The sequence below is a fragment of the Rhinolophus sinicus genome, chromosome 3 (genome assembly GCF_057876585.1).
Source record: "Rhinolophus sinicus isolate RSI-liver-muscle chromosome 3, RSI-T2T, whole genome shotgun sequence".
NCBI lineage: Eukaryota > Metazoa > Chordata > Mammalia > Chiroptera > Rhinolophidae > Rhinolophus > Rhinolophus sinicus.
The window spans coordinates 23,038,469-23,059,188 of NC_142503.1; the positions used below are offsets into that span (position 1 = coordinate 23,038,469).

General features: G+C 43.3%; 1 protein-coding gene and 1 long non-coding RNA gene across 8 annotated transcripts in view; one reads left to right on the forward strand and one right to left on the reverse strand.

Moving 5' to 3' along the window:
* LOC141570725 (uncharacterized) overlaps positions 1-10,822 on the forward strand; it is a 53,621-nt gene extending 42,799 nt beyond the window's left edge. For both annotated transcript variants that reach the window (XR_012495169.2, XR_016020604.1), the window contains exons 2-3: positions 6,812-6,904; positions 7,331-10,822. This is a non-coding gene — a long non-coding RNA (uncharacterized LOC141570725). The remainder of the gene's footprint in view (positions 1-6,811; positions 6,905-7,330) is intronic.
* Positions 1-20,720, reverse strand: part of PRLR (prolactin receptor) — a 151,326-nt gene that overhangs the window by 15,920 nt on the left and 114,686 nt on the right. For all 6 annotated transcript variants that reach the window (XM_019737295.3, XM_019737293.3, XM_019737296.3 and 3 more), the window contains 3 exons: positions 7,237-7,345; positions 4,313-4,445; positions 2,098-2,267 (listed from right to left, as the gene is read on the reverse strand). In XM_019737295.3, coding sequence (XP_019592854.1) covers positions 2,098-2,267; positions 4,313-4,445; positions 7,237-7,306 — 373 coding nt within the window. In that variant the 5' untranslated portion in view covers positions 7,307-7,345. The remainder of the gene's footprint in view (positions 1-2,097; positions 2,268-4,312; positions 4,446-7,236; positions 7,346-20,720) is intronic.

Here is a 20,720-nt window from a genome sequence, read left to right on the forward strand (position 1 = left end):
AAATCAGTCTCCACACCAGGTGGCATAGGGAGAGCGCCCCTATAGTGTACTTAGCATCACATCCTACAATTACCTATAAAATGAACTTGAGGAAATTTGCCACTAATCTTCCTGCTTATACGTTACTAAGGAAGTACCAAGGAAAGATTATTGTACATGTACGTATTAAACAAACATTGGTTCTTTCATATAAGTTTGAAGTTAAACACAATACTAAGAAATGCTTCTGATCAAAAAAGTATTGTACAAAAGTGCATGTAAAACGTTCAGGATGAATCCTTTTAAGCAGTTTCTCAACCTCAGCATTATTTGTATTTTGGACCAGGGAATTCTTTGTTGTGGGGGGCTGTCCTGAGCACTGTGCCATGCTCAGCAGCATCTCTGGCCTCTACCCATTAGATGCCAGTAATACCTCCCCCTCCCTGGGCTGCGATAATCAAAACTGTCTTCTGCCACTGTCAGATACCCTGTGGGAGGCAAAATAGCCCCTGTTGAGAATCATAGCTTTCAAGTGTCTTTAACATAGATATTAGTCGGTGACGACAACAACAAAGTCTGTTTCTGAGACATTATTGCCAATGTTGTGTTTTTGTCCAATAGGTTATCCCTGGATGAGAGTGAGGCTGATGGGAAATGTACTGCAGTTAACACTGATATTTAAACGCACTTCCATGGCCTGTCACTAACACTGTATGTATCAGGGTTATAGGAGCACTTCTTTTATTAGTTTGAAAAATATAGTACAACACATTCTTTTACCAGAGCATTTGTCTTCCAGAGTCAATGCGAGTTTGATGCACTCAGTGATTTCACTTTTTAAACATGCTGCTCTACTTTAGTGATCCCGTTTTTTTTTGTGTGGATAACATTCATTATAGCAGTTGCTCATTTTAAGGACTTTTCTTGCTTTCACTGTTTTGCTCTCTAATACTAAATATTTTCATGTTTGAGGGCGAGACATTTCAAGAAGTAGCCCACAAAGAAGAAATTATTTGACATTTAGCATCTTAAAGACTTTATATCTCAAGTAAATTTATATGACTGGAATTTATTTTATTCCTACTTGTCAGTGGGGTTACCTTTTTGATTTTCTTAAATTAAGTTCAAATTCAGTTTTCACCCCTACACTCATTGCAATGATTTGCTGGGGGGAGAAAATATTCAAATGTGAACTAGTGGTGTTGGAAGCTTTTTAAGGGTCAGCCACTGATAACATGACAATGAGATGATATGCAAGTGAGTTTTTGAGAGTCTTAGCCTCATTTTCCTTGTTGGGTGGTATTAGGTAAATCGGGAAGACTGGGGTGAACTTGAATCTAATTAGCTGCTCTCTAGATTATTATTGAAGATGAGGGCTGAGCCCAGTCCTGGGCAAGGCATCTCTTGTTCTAACATGCCATTGGTCATCTCTGCTGAACCGTACAGGCCACTACAGCGATGCTTATTTGCCCTGCAGCTCGATGTTGATCATGCAAAGCCAGAAACAACTGTCAGGCTGACTGTGTTTTACTTTGCTAATGAGATCTCCCAACATTGTACTTATGATCTTGGCCTGCAGCCTGCTGTCCAAGGAGCACTATTTACTCTCCAAATTCACTATTTTTAAAAAAAATAGGTACAGTTGCTAAGAATATGTACGTTGAGAACAGAATTTGGGGCAAAGCAGCTAGAGCTAGTCCTGTGGGTGTAGCAGCAGATGAACTCCTTCTAAGAGCTGCTACTCCATGGAGCAGTTCTGTCCTCCAGGGGGAGAGCGAAAAGAAATCTCAGCTGTCAAAGGAGACGGGGGCATTTGTTGCAGGAGGAGGGATGGATTGGTAAGGGAAGCATGACTAGAATCTGCCTGCTGGGTGCAAGGGGATGGGAAGAAGGGTCAAGGGAAAGCATAGAAACACAAGGACCCTAAATGCCAGTCTTCCTGCCATAAATGACTCAATAAATATTAGTTTAAAATACTCAATTGACAAGGATATTGTGAATTTTCTCCTTCTTCTTTTTGGTCATCCATCAATAAGCCAAGAAGACTCAAACTGAGTTTGACTATTGGTAGAGCCATAATGCAGTAACAAATTCCTCACCCATCGCTCTTCCCCTTACCTATGTAAGTCACATCCACGTAACGTGGATCGGAGGCACTGCTTCCCATCTGGTTCGTGGCGTTTATTACAATGACGTATATTGTCCAAATGGAGGTGTGCTTCTTGTTAAAGTAACAGGAGTTAGGGCCACCGGTTTTGTAGTCTGGACACTCATAGATTTCCGTTTCTCTGCAATGAGTAATAAACATATTAGGAGTGAGTAAGAAAGTAGTAAAAAGAGTCTAATTTTTTCTTAATAGGTAGATCAATACCATTGGATTCTGGGGATCAGAGCTACAGAGTAGCTTCTCAAGCTTCTGTACTTGTCCGTATTAGCTGGGAGTGAAACAGAAGAGAATGATGGGGAAAAGGATGGAAATGTCACTTCAGAGCTTTACTGACTCTGCGTCTCATCAACCCTTCCTTTGTATAGCTTTTTTGTGGGGCTTTGTGATATATACGCCCTGTCAATAAACACTTGAACTTTCAATAGCCAAGACGGCATTATACCCACGGTACTGTCATTGGGTCATCTCAGGAAACAGGGACTTTTCCCCACACGTTAGCACCAAGGGCCCATGCATGAAGCAGCCTTTATCGCACATACATGTTGAAGTACGTTTCATTAAAAAAAAGGTTAAAGAGAATAAAAACTGCTGTCAGCATATTTCAGATTGCACTAAGTCAGCAACAGAGTGATGTGACTGTGAAGGGCGGTATTTCAGGCCCAAGTGGCTCATGAGTCTGCTCACATTAGACTTGGGGGCCTCAACACAAGACCCACTGCACAGGTGTGGAGGTGTATTCCATTTGGGTTGCCCGTTTGAGCTCCTGAAATCTGTTTACTTGACACCCCTCTGGGTCCCAGAAGGCTGACAGCTTGTGTACAACCAAGTACAGGCTTTGGGAAGTGGGTCAGCTATTGCTACCATTAAAAATTCTCTTCATTGGGGAAGGATGTAGCTTTCTCTGGATTTCTGGGAAGGTCTCATTGAAGTGTAACAAAAGCCTCACTCAGAGATGACCTCTTTTAGTCTGCATTGCAACCTTAGCTTCAAATATGCCCTCTGGGAGATCACGGATCTTGGATCAGCAATTTCCTAAGGAAAAATCCTCACCTTCCTTTCCTTATAGGGCTCTTTATTTTCTTGGACATGGAACAAGTTTGATAAGTTACTATACCATGATTGTCAAGGATTACATGACAATCTCTTTATGGCGCAAAAGTAACAATTACTGAAAAAAAAAATAGCACAAGGTTTATAGATAAGCATCTAAAATTAACTAGCACTCAGTAAACACTCATGTGTGTCCTTGGGCTGTAACCTAAGTTTGGGACAAGCAATTGGAAACATTGCTGCAGTGGTCCCCCCTTATTCATGGGGGATATGTTCTAAGTCCCAAAGTAGATGCCTGAAATCACCGACAGCACTGAACCCTACGTCCACTCTGTTTTTTCCTATACATACACACCTATGATAAAGTTCAATTTATAAATCAGGCACAGGAAGAGATGAACAGCAATAATAACAAAACAGAATAGTTACAACAGTGTACTATCGTAAAAGTTATGTGAATGTGAGCTCTGTCTCTCAAAATATCTCCTTGTACTGTACTCACCCTTCTTGTGATGCTGGGAGATGATACAATGCCTATGTGATGAGATGAAGTGAAGTGAATGACGCAGGTATTGTGACAGCGTATCAGGCTACTATAAGGGCGACTTGCACACAGGCACTTTGGTACCAAGACAGTGGATCTGATAGCCCGCTACTAAGTGACTAACGGGCAGGTGGCGCATACAGAGAGGACAAAGGGGTGACTCATGTGCCGGGTGGGATGAAGCAGGGCAGTGTGAAACGTTATCATGTTTCTCAGAATGGCACGGCATTTAAAACTTATGAATTGTTTGTTTCTGGAATTTTCCATTTAATATTTTCGGACTGTGGCTGATTGCAGGTAAGTGAAACCATGGAAAGCAAAACTGTGGCTAATGGGGAACACTTTATTGTATTGCTGTGGTGATGAATGAGCTTATGCACACTGGGAGACTTCCTCAAGGATGTTAACCGGAGAATGTGGACATGGATATTTGAGTCCCTTCCCCCAGAAGTATGAGCCTTATTAGTGTCAATCCAGGGAAGTCTGGTCATTCTAACTCAGCCAGTGTTGCTTTGGCCTGGAGAGTGAGAACACTCCTGTGGGGTTTGACAGGAGAGAGGAGAAGTTTTTACCCTTCCTTGTGGTAAGTCAGTGTGTAATTGGTAGGAAGTCCTCCATCTGTCCCAGGCTTCCACCAGCAGGTGAAGGTTTCCTTTTCGGGAGAGCGGCATTTAAAAATCTCAGGTTTTCCAGGAGGTGACTGTCCTAGAAAAAGACAGAAGACACTGGAGTCAATATTAAGGTCCATTCAACCATGAGATTATTCTGCTGGTGACAGAAGCAGACTGATGGGACCATGACAGTGATGAGGTCTTGGGGGAAGTCGGCCTAGAGGTGGGGTGCTCAGAAATGCTAAAGTGTTAGCATCTAGCAACCCTCCTCTGTGGGCTGCCCTGATGTCGGCAGGATGGAGAGAGGAAGAAAGGGAGAGGGGAGAGAGAGAGAGAGAGAGAGAGAGAGAGCGCTTTGTGGTGGTGTGTGTGTATGCGCTGTGAGACGGAGATACCAGCAACCTAGGATCAAGTGATTAACTGTAAAATTTCAAAACAGAATGAACATCAAGAGTAAGATGGATACATATGGACAAGAGTGTGTGGCCCCTCTGTAATCCCACGAAGTCTACAAAGCAGATACCCACCCACAACATAAGGGTGACGGTGAAACGAATTCTCCCCCTTTGCTGATACAATACTCTGGCCCTTCTGCACTCTGCTCCCTAATCTACATCTTTCTGCCATTCCCACACAATTAACTCAATCTCTGATCTTTTGGTCTTTCATTGCATCACTGATGCTCCTCCTTCAGCTGCTTCCGTTCCCTCTCCCTCATCCTCTCCTTTCCTTTCTTCTTCATTTTTCCTTAATTCCATTCAACTTTGACCTATGACCCAGTTTCACAATATAACTCCCCCTTGTCCCCACCTCCATTTCTGAATCTTGGTTTTTAATCCCCTTTTCTCTTACATGTCTCCCTCTCTCCTTGGGTGTTTATGTGGTGAGGGGCAAAGGACTTCGTTCTAATTCTACGTCCCTTTTGGGGGGTAGGAAGCATGGTAAGAAGTGGGGGAATGGGTAGCTGCTCTCCTGCTTACGGGTTGCTATTATTATCTAAGAGCCGCATCCAGTTCCAGCTGGAAGGTAGAGGCCTAGAAAAGGTGATGTGGGAGATATGATGTCAAGGGAATGGAATGTTTTAGTTGCCTAATCCCCAAAGCTCTTGGTGAGCTGGCCCCTCTTCTCTTCCTTATCTGTCAGGTCCAAAGAAGGAACGCGTGACCCTGAGAGTCTGCGGGGTGGCTGCGGGCTCGGGAGCCACGCCCGTGCACAAAGCCCCAGTACGTCCTTTGCGCTGAGATGGGTTCCCAAGCACTTAATTCAGGGAGTGAGGAGCAGAGAGGAGAGTGGTCACGTGTTGGTCTCAGCAACTCTGGGGGTTCTCTTTCTTTTCTCTGGCGCTTGTCCTCCCGCCTGTCGCGCTGGCTCCTGGGCCAGAACTTCTAGCTAAGCAGCAGATCAGAAAGAGCAAGTCTGGAGGAGAGCATGTATAGGAAGAGGCGAAACTGGTCAGAGAGAAGAATGTAATGGACTGGTATGATCGTGCACAGGCGGGGCCGAGGACGCCAGGCTGATAGTGGGCGCTGGCTGGGGTTGAGCTGCATCCAGTTCCCAGCCCCACAAAAAGCAGTCCCTGCCAGCCAGCCTGGAACTCGCTCTGCCAGTATCTGTAACACTGCTTGTCCTCTAGGGAAAATTTCCTCAGGATAATTTCACAGGTGGAAGCGAGGGATTTGTTTATGTTTTTGTTTTTGTCATGGCTGGGAGGAGCATGTGAAGTAGCAAGAAAAGTTTATTGAAAAAAACCCAAACCCTATGGCTCGATAACGAGCATATTCAGAAGCTAGTTAAGGCAGTTGTTGATCGTTTGAGTACTTAAGGTTCCCCAGCGGATTCTACTCATCTCTGCTTTCCTTTTTCTCTCTCTCTGAAAGCTTATCTCCTTCCCATTTCACTGGTTATTAGTAGCACTTTTAGGAAACTCAGTAGAGGACAATAAACTTGTGAAATTACAATTAGTCATATGTTCTTTTCCCCCACTTTAGAGAAGACAGTTAAAATTAATGGGCTGTCTCACTATCCCTATAGAGGGCACACAAACACAGGGACAGCCTCCCAGGTGCCGTACACACAGCTACACACATACACCCACATACAGCCCACGTCAGAAACACACACCCACACAGAAATATACCCAGATGCATACTTAGAGATGTACACACTGGTACACGCTCAGGAATGTGCACATACAGGGAGGTACACACACAGATGGGTACTCACACAGTACACACAGAGAAGCATTTGCAATCCGGCACATATGGAGAAGTTGATACACACACAGGTATATCCAAAAGTACACACACCCAGAAAAATTGGAAGGGTAGACACACAGAAATGTACGTATAAGCACACAGTCCAGCGTAGCTGTGAGCTTCACTTCTCCCGTTAGCACAGGTAATAGAGTTGGCTGTACCCGTTTCCCACCGTGTAACAGCAATCCCTTTTATCTCTTAACAGTTTTTCAAAGATTTTTCACATACGTTATTTCATTTGAGGTGGAGGAAACATCACTGTCCTCACTTCGAAAATGTGGAAATCCACAGAAATTAGGTAAGTGGCTCAAGGTTACCAGCTAGTAACTCACAGAACCTAGACTGAAACTCTGGTTTCGTCGTTTGTAGAGCTGTTTCATTGCACTCCCAGAACGAGGTGGAAGTCAGAACCCAGTGACAAGCTTTTGCATTAATTGCATTAATTAATTTGCATTAATTTTTGCATTAGTTTTAATGCCAAATATATTGCAAATAACCGAATAGCAGCCAATGACATGGGCATTTTCATTTCTCATAACTGCGTTGGAAGAAGACCGTGATATACTCTCCACCCTCTCAGTAAACACCCCAGGATTTGAATTAAAGAGAGCAGGACTGTCTCTTACTTACCATTCAGAAGATTGGTGTTGAGAAAAAGTAGCAAAATGAAAACAAATGTGGATGCCACATTTTCCTTCATGTTGACTTCCTTCTCTTTCTACAGGAGATCAGAGGTTCACTGGAAGAGAAGGCACCAGACAACGTTTTTGAAATGACAGTCCAGTCAGGCACATGCACCACTTTATTCTGAGTGTTTGCAACTGATTCTTGCTCCTTGCTTAATGTGAATGACAAAACAGGAGGAAAGGAATGTAGGAAAATGTAACATGTTTGGATGGCTTGGCTCAGAAGCATAGATGCACACATGCTGGGAAAAATTCCACCACCAGAGGTCATCAGATGACAACGTTCAAGGGAGCTGTGTGGCTGTCGGCTCCTTTGCACAACCCCCCAAAAAACTGTTCTCTTTCCGGCCAACAGTCACCTAACTATATATCACCCATTTTATGTGACATAGATTGTATGTCCTACCAGAGAACTATTCCGGGAGGGCTTTGATCCACCAGCCAAAAGTAAACCAGGCTGAAAACTCAGTATACTCAGTATGACTCCCACCTGGCCTCATTGATGCCACTAAGATGGGGGGGCTTCCCCTGGAGGTTCACGCTGAGAAGTTTCTAGAAATCTCCTGGGCTATAAGCATGGCCGTGAACTATATAGTGAACTCTAGTGAACCTCCATGTGGTTTATCTCTCCCCTTTGGAAAAGCCCCATAAACAAGAAATGACAAGCCCCAGTAATAATTCAAATCCCTTAGGTTCAGTGTTCAGTAAATTTTGAACCTGCAGGCGTTGAGAGTTTTGAGCAACTTATTATTAATATTGTATTTTTTTTTTTACCCTTGGAACAACTTTCAAAGCCTCTAAATGTCCTTCTAAGAAAAAAGGATTTTTAAAGATATTTGAAAAGGGCTTACTCATTTGTCTTGTTAGACTCCAAATGACTTTCAGAAAACAATAGATTTAATGAACGAAGTATAAATTCTAGGAAACACATGGAGTACATTTTCCTTTAAATTTTACGGTTTTTCTTTTTAATCAAGGGAAGAACATCCAGGGTCAATGTTGCTCATCCTGGGACATTTGAAATAACTGAGTGTTATTTGATGAGCCCCGAAAAGGCCAGCCTTCACCCATTCCTCTTGGTCAGAGTTCCCCATCTGCCAGTTGGACAACATCTAGTGGGCTTCTTGAAGGCTTTGTTCACCTGCTCCTAGCTCTCTGAGACATACTCAGGACTAGAAGTCTTAGTGACAGCAGAGATATGAGACACATAAGTACCACCATGTTGGGCTCCTGTGAGGTAGCCGGGGTGCTATTCTTTGGGTACCTTCTAGCCCCTCTTCCAGGATTCCTTCCAAATGTCCTTCCAGTTTGTACATTCTAAACCACCTGCTCCGTGTAACCCCTCAGGGTCATCTCATTTAAATCAAGTTGTTAAAGGCTCATAATGGGTTTAAAATCACGCCTACCACCTATGGAGCACTACGGGCTGGCCACAGTGTTAAGCATCCGAATCAGTGTTACGCATCCGAATCATTTAAATTTCTTTTTTTTTTTAAATTAAAGTTTATTGGGATGACAATTGTTAGTAAAGTTACATAGATTTCAGATGTACAATTCTGTATTACATCGTCTATATATCACATTATGTGTTCACCACCCAGAGGCAATTCTCCTTCCATCACCATATATTTGACCCCATTGACCCTCATCTTCCACCCCTCTTCCCCCTTACCCTCTGGTAACCACTAAACTATTGTCTGTCTATGAGTTTTTGTTTCTTCATTTGTTTGTCATTTAAATTTCATTTAGCCCACACAACAGCCCCACGAGTAGCACAGGTTCTCATCATCCCCTTTTAACACACAAGGAAACTGAAGCGCGCAGCAGTTTAGTAAACTGTCAGTCACGGGTCATCGGGAGAGAGAAATATGGCAAATCGGAGCACATACAAAGAATCATCCCAATTTGTGGACAGTCTGTGATCCATGGTGCAGTTATCCCTCCTTTTATGGGGGGAGACAGTGGAGACAACAGAGATCTGACCCGAGGTGAGCAGCATGCCAGTTCTTGGGCAGGCATGGAGTCAGGAAAGTCAGAGCTCAGAGAGGGCACCTCAGCTACACGCCCTACTTGTGCCTCAGCATGTCGAACACTTTGCTCCCACTAACCCACCTTCATTAGGTCTGTATAGCCCCAGAAGAGTTCTTTGCCCTGGAGATCTGGTGATCCCAGCCTGGCTTGGGGATGGAAATTCCACCCTCTGGCTGAAGAATTTCTATAATATCCTTTTATTGAGATTTCCCTGCTCTTTTGGGCAAGGCTTCAAAATGCTTGCGATCAACATGCTATAAATCACACCTTTTGGGGAGGTCAGATGCTCTCCAGACATCTCTGCTGAATCAGGGCTCCATGTGTTTTGCAAAGGGGAGCAGGGTGGGGACAGGCAAGAGCAGATATTGTCATCATCACTTATACTTTCTGGTGCGTTGGTCCAGGCTCAAAGACACTCTCCTACATAAAGTTTTCCTATAACAATGTTTTCAGGAAGTATTTTATTGACTAAAACAAAACCATTTCCCCTAGGATTTCCTAAGATACCATGTGAGCTTTCTGATGCCAGGGAATTCGACATACTCATAGTGCTGGCATTACTGTGTTTCTGTAATGATTTCCCAGTTCATCCGCATCTTACTACCCAGCAGGACAAACACAGGTAAGTAAACCTTCAGAGAGAAAGATAATCACAGTTGCTCACTCCTAAGGGAGCTGTATTGAATGTTAACCCTGATTACACACTGTGCTTTTCCCCAGCATTAGGCACACCTCCCACTGTCCCTGACCATTGTTAATGGTTGACAACACTAAGCAGAGGATACATTGGTTTTTTGTCTCTCTGAGTCCACCCCCCTATTTCAAGCAGGATCTCGATCAAGTTTATTCACCCCACTTGGGGCTGGAACACACAAACAGGGTCCATAGCCTATTTTTAACAATGGTTTTTAGCGATGGTTATAGCACATGGCTCCAAATATTTTGAGTCCAATTAGAAAAAAGTCAGCTCCATTACCTCCCTCCGCCCAAGGACAATTATCTTGGCTTCACTCCTCACTAGCTCTCTGGATGTGACTGTGGTTATGGAAAGGCAAGATATGGAATGAAAGAGCAGGTCTGTATCAAGTGAGCAGCCCCTACCTCGTCCATGACCTTGCTTCTGAATCTTCAAAGACTCTCCCATCTTTATGCTCCTCCCATTGTCTTTCCCACCATGCCGTCCTACTCTGGTATGAGCCCACGAAACCCCTTCTTCCTCATTTTGCTCTGCATCAATGCTGAGTTTGTCCCCTCCCTCTCTTTCGAAAAGCTTTCCTTTAATACCTTCTTCCATTAAGCCAAGTCTCTTCACACAAGCCAACAGTTGAGAAAGAACTCTGGCAATTTTTTTGCTCTGGCAACTTGCTGTTCTGAGAAACAAGAAGGCGCTGTCCCTGGATGGAAAATCAGGGCCGAGTCCCATAGCCGATACTGACCACACTGTCCATGGTAGAAAGGGCACGCCATAGGAGAGAAGGCAGGGTGGCTTCCTTAGACGTAAAAATAAGCCATCTGAGATTCCACTCTCTACACATCTGCACATCTGATGCACCCAGCACTTGAGCCAATCTTAAATGCCAGTTATCTCAGCTCTGCCATTCTGGTATCAGGTGGTCTGCAAAGTAAGTACAGTCCCTACCTTGTGCTGCCACATTTGCCATTGTTCTACTTAACTATCCCAATGTTCTACTCAAACTTTTGAGTCATATCACTGACTCTAGAAACGGCACTAGTACGCTAGGCAGGGATTCTGAGAACCTACGTATGTCATATAAGCATGATTCAATCCAAGATCTGGATTTCTTTAAAGACTGTCACACATAAGACATGCACAAATCATAAATATTCTGCTCAACGAATTATCACAAGCTGGATATGTTCATGTTACAATGAGGTCAAGAAACAGAACACGAATTGCACTGGTGTCTCTTCACAATCTCTACCCACCCCTCCCCAGTAAGAACCACTCTTCTGACTTCTAACACAACAGATTGGTTTTGCCTACATTGGGACTTTATATAAATAGAATCATACAGTGTGTATTTTTTCGAGTGTGTGTCTCTGGCTTCTTTCATTCCACATTGTGGTACGATTCATCCTTGTTGTTACATGTAGTTTTACAAAATTCATTTTTACTTCCTTTCATTCGTCTTCATTCATATTACTTTGCATGAAAGACCATCATTTATTTATTTATTTATTCATTCTACTCTTGATGGACATTTGCCAGTTTTTGGCAAACTTTGGATTTTGCTAAGACTGATGAAGGCTCAGATGGCAGGGAAGACTGCATCCCCATAGACACTGTGTGCTCTTGTCCAACTTCAGGTCCCTACCATAAATGGTCAGGACACTGCCTGCCATGTCTCCTGATTATTAATCCAAATCAAATTTCAAGTGCTTCTCTTGTCCTAAAAATGCAAAAAGTCTCCTTTCTTGTAACAAAATTTAAATACATCCACCTATTGTTTCAAATGTTAGGAACTGTGTGAGGTGCTTCCTTGGGGGTTTGCTGAGTTGGGGTCCTTTGCCCACTAGGTCTCCTTACCTGCTGCTCCACTTGGGTTAGATGGCTTGTAGCTAGAATAACAGGGAGAAAAACCCCAGATGGACCCTGTGGTTTCCAGGAGTCTGGCTTGCCTTTCCAATATGGAATGCCAACATTTAGTTTGGAAAACAGAGGACATAATCTGCTCAGGGTGGGAGAACAGCAGGAGGGATTAGCAATTTTATACCAGGCTCAAGGGGAAGGCCTTTATACAAACTCTGCACAAAGTCAGTCATCAATGACTGCTTGTAGAATGAATAAGTGAATCCATGAAGCCCTAAAGATGAAAAAACAGAACAAGACTCTAAGATATGGGATGAAACTCTGCATATAGGAGAACACATCCTATGCTAGCATTATCAACCCTAGACTTGGAGCCAGCTTAGTATTGTCTTTTGCAGGAGAATTGAAGAGGTTTTAGGAGAGTATGACAGCCGATCTTTGATGCAGACATTGAAAATTGGGGATGTAGTGCTAAGAAAACCCTGACCCGAGGGTGGGGAGATAAAAGTTCTAGCTCTTCATGTGATGTGTGCAAATGTGTGCCCCCAGTAATGAGATGTTTCTCTGTTCGTAGCCAGAGCACATACTTACACATTTGTCTGTGAGCTTTAATAGCACGACCCTTGCTCATGTGATCATCATTATTATTATCTTTTAATCACTGAGATTTTCAAGTTTATGTTTTATTGCTACTCAATAATAAAGTTTCCATCTTATTCCCTGTATTGATAGAGCCTTTGGTGGGAAACATCTGGCACTTTCCACAGGGCAATCACTTCTCTATAAAATGACCATCACTTCAGAGCCCCACACTACAGTCAGAACATCGTGGCTGTATGAAAGCTCTTAGAAATAGCATAGAGGCTGATATCAAATGCCTGCCTCAGATGCCAGGTACCCCTTCTACCTCCTCTGCCGTGAACCCCAGAGATTCCACTGAGGGAAGAACTTTTGGAAGACGCTGCTCTGTGAGGAAGCACCCTAGAGGAGGGATGGTCCCGTGCGGGATGATGGCTGCGTGCTGTAAAAGGCAGATGACTAGCAGAGGCAGCATTCGTCCAGATTGGAGCTGACTCGTAAGGGGACCTCAATAGAATGATCTCCTGGCTGCCAGTCTCGTCGGTAAATTGTCACCCTGTGATTCGTGTGCTTTTACACTGGCGTCACATTAATAAAATAGGATGCTGAGTGCTTCCCCAGGACTAAAGGTATCACTTCCAAATCTCATCACACCCTCTCCACTTACTTGCATAGCATCCCAGCAGCATCTCTGATCTGACGGAGGTTGGTTTTCACTCAGCCTGCTTGGCTTGGAGGCAAGAGTAGGACCCGGGGGAGTTTCAGTTCTCCCTGCCAGGGCACACTTCAGACAGTGGTGGAAAACACACAGTGGTTTAATTTTCAGTGAAACTAGTCCCTCATGAGATCATCAATCAGTAACAATTAAAAAACATCCATAAATTGTAGTTTACAAAGCTGTGGCACAGACATCCACTTAGGTTTTCAATTAGGACCACTTAGAACAAATTAGCTTCACGGTGAACCACATAGGGAACTTCTTACAAATACTGACTCCTGTGCCTGTCCCTAGAGATTCTGATGAATTGGTTCAAAGTTGGGGCCACTGACAATTGTCATTGAAAAAGAAAGCCCTTGAGATGATTCCAGTGGAAAGACAGGGAACCACTGGCTGGCATGATGTCACCTGTCAGATAATGCCTCTGCTGGGAGGCTCCATCTGACAGAAGAGGGAACTGAGGCTCAGAGAAGCAACTGGCTCTATCTACCATCACATAGTGCAGGCACACCCGGGAATCCTGTCTTTAGACTCTGAGTCTTGCCTCAAATTAGCAACATCAAAGGTAAAATGACAAAACTTTTATTCAGATGGTGATCCACAGTTTATAAAGCACTTTCACATCATTACCACATTTTATTCCTACAGTAATCCTGTGCAGCAGGCAGGAAAGCTATTCTTGTTGCTATTACTACTTCTACTACCTCATTGCTTGCATTTCAAAGACGAGGAAACTGAAGAGCAAAGGGTTTCACACTTTCTCATGTACTTGCTCACTGCTCAGTAATTCTACTAGCTCTGTCTGCTTTCCTACCTGGCTCACTTCCTTGTCAACCAAACTATGCTCAGCCTCATCCTCTGTGGGCACGCAGACATGCCATGCCAGTAACACCAGCATGGATCAACCCCCTTCCTCTCACCCCACACCCCAGAACAATGGGAACAACTGCAGTCACAGGACCCCTGCATGTTCCCAACCAGAAAAGCAATCCATCGGCCATTTAAAAGGAAGATTGTGGTTATGCTCCTCCTGTTCTACAGGAGATCTTCGATGGAAGTGGCATTGGCTGCAGCCAAGGAAGGGAGGAAAACTAAGAGCAGAGTTCAACCAGAAGATTGGCCTGAGTTACATCAGGGGAGACGGGGGCCTCGGCCAAGTACACAGAAGAAGGAATCTTTTATTTATTTATCTGTAGGTCTCACTGGGATAGCTAAATCTGCTTGAGCATTCATTTGTGCATTCATCATATATTTATGTCTCTCACCTCTCTCAGTGCATCGCTCAAATGCCACCTCCCCAGCATGCCTTCATTGACCATCGTCATCAAATTCAATCCACGTCCAGCCGTGCTCCACCTTTCACATTCCCCGTGTCCCCCTGACTGTTCTCCACAGCACTTCCTGTCATCTGACCTATGATACTTTTTCCTAATTTCTCTGTTGATGGTATGTCTCTTTCACTGGACTGTAAACTCCATGAGAAAAGAGATTATGCAGGACCGTGCCTGAAACAGTGGCCTATAACCTAATGATCTTACAACGTTCAGCTTTGTGTATGGTCTGGAAAACCTACTTGTCATGTCTTACTGAAATCATATCTGCCCCTTCCAGAGGATATTGCTCTTTTTGCTCCAACCAAAAACAGCATATCAGCAACCAGCAGCTCAGTAGTGCTAGAATGCTCCTATTTCTCTTCCCTTTATAGTGTTTAAGCATAGGGATTTTGGTGCTAGATTATCTGAGTTGGAATCTTGTTTCTGCCACTTACTAGATGTGTAACAGGCAAATAACTTCTTTGTACCTCAGTTTTCTCATCTGTAAAATGGGAATAATGCTAGGACCAACTTCACAGGGCTATGCTGAGAGTTAAATAAGTTAGTATTTGTAATGAGCTTAAAACAGTGCCCATCTTATAATGAGGACTATACAAATGTTTGCTAAAATCCCTCCATTCCCCCATTGTGGACTGCTTCTCCCCACTAACTCTCTCCAACCCAAGAACTTCAATGGAGGTGGTCGGGGTGGGAGCTGACTGCATTATTGTCCCCAACTATTTGCTCCCTCCCACTCATAGGATTACATATCCTTCTCAATTTGGCTTTAGAGACAGAAATTAATTTTGATATTACCACAAGAACAGTATTATTTGAAAGAGAAGTTTACTAATACCCACAGTTCTGTGAATTGCCAATTTATTAACAAGTCAAAATGCAAATTGTTTGGGATGCTTTTCATGGGTGTGCCTAAGCAGAGGGGCTACCGATACCTGGATTTCTGGAATGCATTTCTGAATGTCCTTGATGGTGTAAAAGATCCCATTATAATCCCCACCTTTTCTTCAAAGCTCTGTGAATGTGCCAAGTACACAGAGCCACATGGGCCCAGGGGGCCAGTATGGGAAGAGCAACAGACAGTGACTTTAATTTAACCTCCTGTGCAGTTCAGGAGATTTCCTGCTTAATAGAAGTCTTCTGAGCACACAGTAGTACTTACTTGCTTGCAGAATTCCAGGTGTGATAGCCTCCAATAGGCACCCTAGTTCTCACTCTCTGCCCACCTGGAGGCTACATGCAGCCTTAAGTTACTTCATGTATTAGCAAGAGCAAGGATCTTATGGGTAGACAGGTAGCATATTTCACAGCAGACAATTGCTAGGCTTCTCTGTCATCCCTTCCCAAATGCCTCTCCCTGTCAGTTGCCATATCTTGCTCCTCTACCTTCCTTCCACACCTCCCGAAAGTCCCCTCTATAATTCCAAGGAAATCTACTCTTAGATTTGGCTTCCATATCTCGTTCACTAAAAAGGCCAGGCTAATTTTTAGAGAAATTATAACCATCTAGCGTTCCCCAAACTATATCCTACCATATTCATGGCTCCCTTTCCGCGCAGGAATAATACCTACAGCTGCTAGAAATATGTGATTTCTCAATATTGTTTCAGAAGTGATAGTATTGATACATGGCCACCCAACTGAAAGCCCCGTTGCCTCTTCATCCTCAGTTTCAGCTTTCCTTCCTCCAGGCAGGGACTTCCTTGGGTCCCCAAGAGTGGAGGATGCCCTGCCTACAGCGGATCCAGGACCTGACCCTGATGTAGAACTGATAACGAGTCCTGATCCATTTTTCTTTCTTTCCCCACCCTCCCGGGCTAGAAGCTTATTGATGTCAAGAACCATGTTGATTATTTTTTTCTTCTATATTCCTCATACTTAACACAAAGCTTAATGCATACAAGGGACTCAATAAATGATTTTGAATAAATGAAATTTATTGGGTGTCAGTTGCATTTAGAGGGAAGCTAGTAAAAATTTTATTCTCTAAAAAGCTGTTAATTATTGGAATATGTAGTTGAAAGAAGTAATGCCTTGTCTATCTTGGGTGGTTTAAATATTGATAATAATGGCACTGTATATTTTAATAGGATTTTTAATTTTCAGAGTATTTTCATAGAAAACATATTTTACTATATTCTTTTCCCAACCCTTTTCCCAACTCTATGATTTCATTGAGTTTGCAAACACTTCTGGCTGTTCATTGGTTGAGGTAGGACTGGTACCTTGCCTTTTGAGTATAAATTGTTACAACCTTTCTACAGCTAACACTTATTAAAAGCCTGAAGAATGTAGATGCACTTTGAATTGGACAATACACTTCTAGAAATTTATTCCAAATGAACAGACCTGTGCAAAAAACAATTCTGTGCAGAAAGAATCCCTCAGTGTTATTCATAAAAAGAGGATGTTGAAAACAAAATTTAAAAAATCAAATCATAAAGGATTATTGCACTAGATCATGTATGGACGTACAATGAAATCTTACTTAACTTTTAAAATAATGTAACACAAAATTTTAATGCTATTGAAACATGTGAAAAGGAAAAAGAAAACTGGATACAGAAAATAGATGTGTTTGACCTCAATTCTAATACATGTATCTCAATATGTGCACAGAAAAAAGGCTGCAAAATATATATACACCAATGTATTAGCAGTGGTTACCTCTGGGAGGATGATTCTAAAATTAAAAAATATATATTACCTTTGTAATGAAATAAAATAAAATATTACTGAAATACCTAAATAAGTTTATTACTTTTGTAATTGGTGGGGTGGGGGGAGGGAGGGAATCCTTATAAAAATTTTACTACCACGAAAACAATCAGTGAATGAAAGCCTAGCATTTCACGGTGTAAATACATGGAAAAGTTCCCCACCAGTGTGGAATGCAAAAATTGCTTGTTTGTGTTTTAGCAAAATTTTCAGCAGCTGCTGACAGCCAACCACCCTGTGTTAATTAGTGTGTGTGGCTGAGCAAACACTCTGCCTCTCAACAGTGCGTTATATCCCACAGACTGCTCACTTGTTTTTAAGAATTCCCTCTACTTCTCCGAATTCCTTTCTGTGTCAGTCTTAGCATTATTTAAAATACCCAGGGGCGACTAGCCATTATTTGCTGTTAAGTCTCTGGCAAGTGGGTGACAGCCAATTTCATGGAAAAACTCCTTTTTCAGAGCTTCAGAGAAGGATGGGGTCATCTTATTAAACAGTTTAAGAAATTCATAGACTTCTCTCTGAGAAGCTGTTTTGCTCTGGCCCCTCAGCTCTGTTCATCCTTGGTATGTAAACAAGAGGACCTGAAAGTTCAAAGGGTGGTAAAGAGGGGAAGCTCATGGGTTCAAGGTTAAAGCCCCTCAATGCCGGTTCCCAGGAGTCTGAGCATCTCTGCCACATCTTGAAACCACTACCAGTCCCAAAGTCCCTCTCTCTCCACTCAGTTTGCTTCATCTTGTACCAACACATCCTGTCTCTAGTAGATTTAATCATCACCCTTTCTCACTCATGTACAATATGTTCTTTCAAATTTGGTTCTTCATTCAAGACTTCTGGGCTATGTATCCAGAAAGATAATTACTTGTCTCTCTTACTGGCTTACAGTCACTGTTTTTTTTTTTTACTCAGCTTCCCTCAGAAGCCCTCTCTTAGCAGAAAAACCACTTGTCCAATAAAAAATGTAATGGCTGGGATCCTTAGTTAGGCAGGGTCTGGTAGAGCAATAAATACTCCCAGTGCAGAGTCCTGCATGACAATGGGGAGAAGAACGGGAAACCAAGATTCACCCCTTTTTAATGCATTTTCAGAAAAATTCAGGGTTGACCTAGTTTAGTGGCTGGAACATCCATCCATCCATCCATCCATCCATCCATCCATCCATCCATCCATCCACCTATCTGTTTTTCAACAAATGTCCACTGAGTATCTATGATGCATGGACAGAGCCCCAAGAACATAATATTGTGCTAAAACAACCTTCTGAGTACTTAGTCTGGTGTTGAAGAGAGAAGCTAGTAAAAAGCTTAAATGTAAATGATACAAGTATTACAAAGGGAGTCTGCAGGTGTCATGAGAGCCAATAGCAGGCAGATCTGACCTGGTCAGCGAGGTAGGAGGCCTCCCTGGGAATGAGGAGTGGAAAGCACCCCTCTGTGTATTCACAGCCCTGTGTATAACTGGGCATGGCAGGCGATGCTGGTGGCTTCTCCAACAACCGCTTTCCTTTTTGTTTTTGCTCATAGAGCTCAGTTTTGTCAGCTATCAGCTGTCTAGTCCCAGGGGATGAGGAGGTATCAGTCTAAGGTAACCATGGTAACCTCATTTCCTGTTTGTCTGTGATTGGTTTAGGAGTGGTTATACAACCCCCCACCCCTGCCCCCACTCTTCAGTTCTGTCCACTGAGCTATAGCAGAAGTTTTCCGGGGTCAGCTGGGAAACATTTTTCTCCTTGGTGAAAAAAAAAGAGTAGGGAGGAGAAGTCTCCTGCAAGTGGAAAGAATCTGGGTCGTGGCGGTATTGTGATATTGTGAATGGCTAAATCAAACCTGCAACTAGTTTTCTCAGGACTTGGGTGTGTGTTCTATGCCCACTGGTGAATCCACTTTTAGCCAGGCCTCTGACCTTGGGGGGATTTCATCAAAGTGTAGTATGGCCAGCTCAGTGGTGGAATTGATGAAATGGGTATGTTGCCGATTCTAGTGGCTGAGAGGTAGAGAATGGCGGACACTGGCTGAGAAGTACCAGCCAGGATGTTACTGTAAAGCGAAGGAACGAAGTAGTGCGTTGCTAGGGTCATTGCTTTATTGGGCACATTTAAAGTAACCATTTTGTTTTTGTCACTCTTCTCACTATTACTTTATCTATTTGATTATCCTTCTGATTTTTCTTTCCCTTCTCTGGACAATGGCTGATTTAGTACTAGACAGAGCTCACTAGTGAAATTCCAGTACTCTTCATATCTGTATATTTATGTGCATGCTATGTAAAGGAAATATGGAATCTGATGTGCTGCTTAGCCATGTATGTAAGTGGCTCCCACATGGTGAGAAATTCTTTCAAATTTGAGAATAAGTCATAAATATTTGGCTACAAACTGTTGGAAGTCCTACAAATGGACTAATTTGATCCAATTTTCTGGATACATGATCCTTTTCTAGCAAACAAAAGCCATTGACATGTTCCGGGGGTCTCCTACAGTAGATTCAGAGTTTTGGGAGCCACGAAAGCAGTGTCTTCTGGTGTCTTGCGCACAAGAAAACAGATTCAGTAGCTCTGGTGCCTAGGCTGCTGTGAGTGCCATTTCCTCTGCCGTTTTTAGATTCTAGTTTTTGTGGGAAAAGTCATCTCGTTCTAGCCATGGGTCCACTTTGTCCTTTTGCTCAGCAGCTCTCAGGAGTCACTTGGTAATTAAAAGTCCATGAGATGGTTAGGGGCTCATGGCTCGGAGTTGGATGTAAACTGAGGTTGCAGCATGATCCAAAGGAAGGTCCCACCTTTGGAGCTGATACACTGAGGGAGCTGAACAGGGACAAAGTAACACCCATCCCCTGAGAGAGGTGGTTCTGCCATTTATCTGTCAAATTGACTTTGGCCCATCTCTTCCTCTTTCTGAACTTGAATTTTTTTCTGATAGAAAGCCTCAGAGGGTCTCTGTTTCCTCAGCCAGTTATTGTGAGGATGAGATGAATTAATACTGTGACAATGCTCCACATTACGGCAAGTACTACGCAAGTGTGAACCAGAGTTATTAGTAAGGGGTGACCATTGCTCCGCAGATCCTCTATGTCCCTCAGGCGCTCTGATTCCAAATGGAGAAGGTGTTCTTTTCCCCCTGAATGTCTTTTGAATGTCTTGGGAGTTCCCAGACTCCCAAGGGTGGGCTTTTGGATACTGACAGGCTGCCATGTGCCACCAGGATGATGATTTCCTTTTGGGTGGGAGCCCAGTGACTCCTGTGTGTGAATGAGTCTTTGAGCCCCTCTCAGCACAGGATTCAGAGGAGGGTTTCTGGCTTCCTAAGCCGCTCACAGGTCCTAGGGGCCACACAGTGGAGGAAATAGGACCCAAAGCCAACCGTGGTCACTGCTTTATTTGCAAGTGTGAAACTAAAGAGCTTTGGGGTGGGTGAATGCATGTTTGCTCAGCGCTGAGCCCTTGGCAAAGCACACAAAGTTTGCCTTTGGCCTTGTTTCACTTTCTCTTTGGAATTCTCTTCTCTC